At 33.2% G+C, this 7,408-nt stretch overlaps 1 protein-coding gene across 3 annotated transcripts; it reads right to left on the minus strand.

Moving 5' to 3' along the window:
- Positions 1-457: 457 nt before the first annotated feature.
- Positions 458-4,783, minus strand: LOC129301464 (protein GRAVITROPIC IN THE LIGHT 1-like). Of its 3 annotated transcripts, none has more exons than XM_054940020.1 (2): positions 4,554-4,783; positions 458-2,318 (listed from the first exon to the last, which is right to left on the minus strand). In XM_054940020.1, the coding sequence occupies exon 2, from the start codon at positions 2,254-2,256 to the stop codon at positions 844-846; it is 1,413 nt and encodes a 470-aa protein (XP_054795995.1). In that variant the 5' UTR covers positions 2,257-2,318; positions 4,554-4,783; the 3' UTR covers positions 458-843. The 3 variants fall into 3 exon arrangements, with proteins under 3 accessions (XP_054795995.1, XP_054795993.1, XP_054795996.1); XM_054940018.1 differs by having other exon boundaries at positions 4,525-4,782; XM_054940021.1 differs by lacking the exon at positions 4,554-4,783 and adding an exon at positions 2,417-4,509.
- Positions 4,784-7,408: the final 2,625 nt, after the last annotated feature.

Genomic DNA, 7,408 nt, shown 5'->3' on the forward strand with positions numbered 1-7,408 from the left:
CTTTTACAATATTAATATCCCTCATTCATACCCCTTTTATGCCTCTTCATAAATAACAGAAGAGAACAGCATTAAAAAGAAGATTATAAAACATTAAAATTCCCACCTACATATCATTTTCTACATTATTAATATCATGATATATATGATGCCACGTCTGGTAAAAGATGCCTCACAGCTAGACAGTCCTCTGTCACTTCCCTCTAATGTCATCAAAACTTGGGCCATCTCTCACTCTCTCTGTGATCATGAAATAAAGAAAAGATGCAACGGTCCACGCGCTATCCTCTTTTCAAAATGCCAACATGCTAACGGACAAAGATGCCCCATTCAAATTACCCAAACCTCTGAACCCACCACAAACACAAACCTCGCGTCCTTTCCTTTCCTTTCCTTTCCTTCTGATATCTCTCAAGTTCTAAACTTTATTAGCTTCACAGTTGATAAGTTCACCATATGCCTAATTGAGATATTTTTATATTTAAATGTAAATAAGAGCATATAAAATACACTACAGAGAGATGGGGATGAGAAGAGTCACATGGACATTAAGAATCCAGTTTGGAATCCAACACAGCACAACACAACTTACACAAGAAGCCAATTAAAAAAAAGAACTCATCAAAATTGGAGTGTACCCTCCATAACACCTAACTGAGTTTTCATTGGCTCACTCTAGTTCTTGGTGCTTAACCATGCAACCCCCGTCTCTTCATTTTCTTTACTTGTCCCTTCATATGATTAAACCTAATTTACAAGTCTTCATCTGCAGACTGACCCTACCTAATCACCTCTAGCCACTTGCAGAGAAACAATGGCTTCTCGTGTCTCTCCAGTTGGCCACTAACTTTGCTTCATGGAAGGTTCCCTCTTTTTAACCTTTGGTTGGGACCGTGAGAGGTAAACTTGGCACTGTATAACAGTCTTACCAATCTTGAAACCTGGTACTACTGTGAAAGCCACTTGTGGGTATGATTCCACCGTCTGGTCCGTCTCCGATGAGACGAAAATTTCTTCATTTACACTTTCCATGTACACATCAGAGAACCTGCATCCCTTCCTCAGTTGAAAGATTGAAGCTTGCGGCTCGAAAGAGAAGGCCAGGCAATGTAAGAGCCATACCCTCTTTGCCATCTCAGCAAATGACGAAAAGAAGCTGCTGCTGGGAAACTCTCCTGTATTCAGAAGGTTTCTCTGGTTCAGATCACCGAATATCGATGATTCCATCTTCGGATGAATAAGTCGCAAGTACTTGACCCGACAAAACTTTGCAAATGGAGATTTTGGTTTCTCGGCGAGATATTCTTTTGCTTTAATGGATTTCAGTTCGTTGAATCTCAGGAAGAACACTTGACGTAGATTGTTTCTATCTGGTAAAGACTCGTTCGGAAGGGAAAAATTAGGGAACTGAAAAGAGTCAAACATTTCCCTGCAAACAAATGACTCAATTGCATAACACTTGTGATCCTCTTTCAAGTACACTACATTCTTTTCAATAGCATCCACTGCAGCATCAATGTCCCAACCAGCAGATCTCATCTCATCTACAATCAACCGAACAAAGTTCCGAATAGACCTGACCGTCTGGCGAAGGACTGTAATAAAATGGCCAGGATTTAGTCCTGATATATGAAGATTATCAAGCATAGATAACGACCCACTTTGGTTCAATCTCTTCTCCATTGACCTGTTCTGCTTAATAGCTTCCTGCAACTTGTCCTTAAGAAACACAACCTCGGATTCCTTGAGCTGAACCTGAGACTCTAACTTCTTCCCCATGATGCCATAAGTCTTAATAACACTATGAAGCTCCTTCAATTCGGCCTCCAGTATAGCTGTCTCTGGTGAAGAATCAAATTGCTTTTTCAAATAACACTGCTTTAGCTCAGACAAGTTCTTCAACTCAGAGACTAGCAATTGATCTGCGGCTTGAACGCCTTCAGGCTCATAAGGCGACTGAGCATACTGAAGTTGAGCATATGCAGCTTTAACAGATGAAATGCTAGCAAACAGTTTAGCAAGCAGAGCTTCCATGGCTGCTCTTTCCTGAAACTCATCTTTTTCATCAAAAGACTGAGACCAGTTCATAACCTTATCCACATTTCCTTCATCTTGGAGATCTCTATCTGTTTTAACATTCTTCAGTCCATCAACTGGAGCAATTCCAGTCAGAGTTCGAATATGAAGAATTTTGGCGATAGTTCGAGCCAGTTTCTTCTTGCTCGGTATCACAGCCAATGGCTGGACCGACTCCATCAGCAGAAAATTAACCAAGAATGCGAATCAACAAGGCAATTGTGAAATGGGTCTTCTTGTGCCTGAATTTGAAAAGATTGACAAGAGAACAATAATAAAGTTAGAAGATAATGGTGATCTTCATAATGAACATGCCCCAGAAAAGAAAAAAGCAACATGCTTTAATGCTTAGATCGAGGCCACTGATGAAGGACTGGAATTTCCTATTGTTCTTCATCTATTAAAGTTGAGTCTGCCCGCTTTCCACAGGGTATAAAGTCTCTCCGACAGCGGATTTAGAAGACAAGGAAGCTAAAATAACATATAAATGCATCAGAAGTTCAAAAGTTCAATGTTCATTTCAGGGCTATTAATCATCTTTCCCAAAATGACACGTTTTAGCAAAAAATTTAAATCATAAACAAGAATTTAACATCAAGCAAGGTATAGGAAAAGAAGATTCAGCGAATGAATCAAGTTAACAACTGTGATAAAAATGAGATCTTCAAAAAACAAAAAAGGAATAGCTCAAAACAGTGTAAACACAGTAACAAGCACAACGTTACTTTTTCCTGCTTTGACATGTTGGTCAGCTGTTGATGAGTATGCTAAAGTTTCGCTTCAGATAGCATAATCAAAACCCTTTTCTAATATTTTAATTCAATTTAATTGAACTGGAAATTAGTTTTATTTTCTTTGGCATAAATCATTCTGAAAGTAATCATGACTAAAGACAATGATTATCAATAACAATCCTATTTATCTCTCCCCCATAATAACAAGAAGGCAAGCACCACCACCAGATCTATAACTTCAGAAACGGTAAAAATACAGAAAAGAAATATTGAGAGGTCAAAAATCAAACGGTTTCAATTGCAATTATAACAAGTACAGATTACGATAAGAAATCTTATTTAACAAAGAAAACAAGTCTTGTGGGTATGATTTATAACTCTTAGGATTCCCTGACGTCCTGATTCAAGATCTAGAAAGATCTGGCTTTAGCAGCCTGAGTGTACAGGGGGACCTACCAAAGTGAATATCTGACATCAAATAATGCCTTCATAACATTTCATGCTTCATTATCCTATACAATGCCCAAATGTTTCATAGGTTCTAGCATGAGAGATGTGAGTAGTTAGTAACAAGTTGCTTTATTCTTTTGATATCACTTCTAGCTTTGCTTGGGTTAAGAGTGTATAAAATAACTATTCCTGTTCGTACTAGAAAGAAAATTTTGTCCTGTTAGCATAATTATGTTTTTCACGTGACTAAGATCACCACCTCATAAAGCACCCAAGGCTTCTGCAACTGTATACAAACATGTGAGCATCATCTTTTTAACCCGCCTTGACATTTTACTCACAGATTAACATAAACAGCCGTCATAACATATCAAATTAGTTTCATAAATTACTGTAATTTCAGAATCAACAAGGACAGACATCCAAATGACTATGGTTGAGAGTCGAGAGAGAGATGAAAGACCTTAAAAAAGCACACTAATGGAAGATGGAGCCTCAGAAACATGAACCAAATTCAGCTTAAGCCTAGACTAGAAAGTGAAGTAGCTGATTTAGTAAATAACCGATTTTACTAGAAAGGTGCTAAATACTGTGTTCATACTGCAAGAAAGATATTCTACCTAGAAGGCCAGAGATTATAAAAAAATCACAGGAAAAATGAATGATCAACAGAAGATTAGAAGAAAAAAGCCATTGATTTAGAATACCCCGATAAAAACATGCGACCACTTGAGAAATATCCCGAGAAATCGGACAATGAATGTATCAACTTCTTATTATTGTAAAGCGTGACTCTCAAGTAAACAGAGTCAAAACTGCGACCTTTTTTTTAAAAGCAAAATACTGCGACCTTGAAAAACCATGTAATTAAAGACATGCTGTGGTAAGAAAAACACCAAGAACAAGCCCCAGAAAACAGAAAATGATCCCCTTTTCCCCCAAAACGCTAAAAAGCAACACAACAAGACCTTAAAGCCAACGCAATGAGCACTCCAACCAGCTCACGGAAATGAACAAGAACCCCACAAAAAAAAAAAAGTTGAAGCAGATGACTGAGATCGAAGAAGAGCGATATGAAAAGCTCGTCGTTAGAAAGATATCAAAAACACGTACACGATCTTTTCATCTTCGAACTAGAATCCAACACAGCGGCTTCCGATTTCGATCCCCAAAAAAATAGGGGTGCGAAAAAGATGAAAGAAACGAACAATGAGAGGCGAAATGATGACAGAAACTAATGGAAATGGAAATGGGGTTTGCTAACCTCGCTATGAAACTAGTTTCTTTGAGTACCTTGATGCTTCAATTTCTTCAGTGCATCCTCAGACCAATGCTCGGCTTCGTTTTGCTTTTTCTTATTTCCCTGCCGTTCTGAAACGCAAGGTCCCTACTGATTACTGAAGGTACCACAGGCCTATAGTACCCCTTGAGAGAGACAGAGGGACACAGCTGGAAGAGAGAGAGAAGCAGAGCTGAAGGGAAGCAGAGCAGAGAGAGGAAAACAGAGGACCGGACGGGGAGGAGAGAGAAAACATTTGAAAAGACGAAAATGGGCAGAGCATTGGGAATAGGGAATATCACAGACACAATTGGTCTAGTCGCTTTCCCTGACCTATTGATACTATTTCTAGCTAGCCTTCCTCCACCACGTTACGACGGAAAAGACATTAGACAATTTTTTTTTCCAATAGGTTTTTTTATATATACAGGGGCACATGAATTTTTTTTATATTTTAATTTTTTAAAACATATAAATTTGAAAGAATGACATTTTAGTCCCAAAGAGTAATTTAATGTCAGTAAAGTCCCAAGAAATTGAAAATGTTGACAAAATCCCACGGTACATCGATTGAAAATGAAAAGACGAAATCACCCCCTCTCTATATGGCAACAGGTGACGTAATGGTTTCAAAATCATTTCTCCACGCTCATCAATTACCCTCAAAAGTCAAAACTCTATATTGCCCTTTCTCCCTTTCCCAAACAAATCCAAAATTCTAACATCTGATCTTTAAACAAAATTCTTAAAGAAATAAAAATAAGCAAAATTTATGACAGAAATTTTTATTAATTACAATGATTACATTTTATTAAAAAAAAATATTTCACAGGTTATAACTTATAAGTTTTTATTATAATGTAACAAATAAATTACTAATAAATTTGCACCGAAATTTTTATTCAAATTACTAATAAATGTATTATATTAAAATTATTAGGTTAAATTAATAGTATAATATTAACAACTTAAATTTTTTATTTTAATATATTTTGATTTTATAATTATATTTTTCATTTTATATAGAAATAATCACTAATACATGTTTTATATTAAAATTCGTAGGTTAAATTACATTTTTTTAAATGACAAATTACTTGCAGCAGTAGCTGGATTTCCATAAAATTTATTTTGATTTGTTATATTATATTAAAATGCTTTCCTTCCATACCACAATATAAGTTATTATTAATTAATTTATATTTTAAAAATTTTAAAATATTAAATTTTTAAAAATTTACATATTTACATTTATACTCTTGAGTGTAACAAATATAACTTTTGAATTGTTCAAAATATCTCATTAATTATTTAATAAAGTAAAGATGTACACCCTCCATTAAAAGTATAAATTATTTTTAATTGAATCTCACTTTTTAATAAAGTAATTATCTATTTTAAAATTAATATTATGTTTTATATTTACCTTTATTTAATAAAAAATTTTGGCCAAAATTCAATATCATGTTTCACTTTAAAATAAATATAAGTAATTTATTTATTAAGAATATTTTGAAAAATGCACAATAATTACGTTTTGAAATACTTAAAATACCTTATATTTTTTAACATTCAACTATTTAAAAAATATTTTACATTTTTTAATGAAAGAGTAATTAATATATATATTATATATATTATATAATAACTTCTGCCAATTATGTTATATTTTGGACCAAATTAAACTTTTAGAAAAAGATTTATATTGTACTGTACTCCAATATAAGTTATATCTTGTAAATATTTTTTTAAGAAAGTGTTTGTCATTATAGTTGATAAGAATTTCTGTTCATAAATTTTGTTTATTTCTATTTTTGAAGAATTTATTCAGAAATTAGAAGTTAAAATTTTGGATTTTGTTTGGGAACGAGTGAGAGGGAGATAGGGTTTTTGAGTATCATCGTTATACAAGGAGAAATGATTTTTCAGAGTCACGTCACCTGCCGCTTTACAGAGAGAGGGGGATGATTTCGTCTTTTTCATTTTTGATCAATGTACTTTGGGACTTTATCAACATTTTCCAATTTCTTGAGACTTTACTGATATTAAATTAGTTTTTTGGTTACAATGTCACTCTGCCTATAAATTTTTTTAAATATATTCAAAAAAAATTTTAAAAATAAATTTTAAAAACAGTTAAATTAGTAAATTATTCATTATTCAATTCATATATTTAACCGCATTCATATCTCTTTTCACATTTGAGCACACTTTCCAAGAATTTTGGTATACTTTGTGCCGTGTATGTTTGTGCACCCATGGGCTCCCCGTTTTTGACCTGAATTAATGCCTTGGATCTAGTCTAATTTTAATTCTAAAACTGAATTAAAAATATATAATAATATTTTCTTGATCAAAAAATATCTAATATTTGATTTTTTATTGTTTTCACCCGTTATTTAGTTGTACAATATTTGCATTAAGCCAGTAATTCATGGTGAATGAGATAAATTTGGACTGAACTAATAATACTTGAATATGTCAAAAATTTAGTATTTAATTAAATCCCACCCTAACAACATTAGGTTTTACTCGGGCCAATATGAATACCTAAATTATTAAAAAAATTGGCCAATTTTTAATTTTTTTTTTGATCATTTCAATGTTTACCTTGAAAAGTTAAGATTTTTTCAGACAATAAAACTCTAAAATACATTTTTCTGCTTGCTAATTTAAGATTAAGTATTGAAAGAGTAATCTGAAAGCATATGAATTAATATCTAATGTTGGTTGTTCTTTAATAATTTTTAAAAAATAATTTAAAAAGTCATTATTGAAAAATTAAAATTTTATTTAGCAGTGAAAACTGTAGGAAATAACTTGAAAGGGGTTTATGAATGCTTTATTTATTACTCTCTTCATTGTAATT

This window comes from Prosopis cineraria, unplaced genomic scaffold, assembly GCF_029017545.1.
Source record: "Prosopis cineraria cultivar Desert tree isolate PC_DT_omini unplaced genomic scaffold, ASM2901754v1 PC2133, whole genome shotgun sequence".
NCBI lineage: Eukaryota > Viridiplantae > Streptophyta > Magnoliopsida > Fabales > Fabaceae > Prosopis > Prosopis cineraria.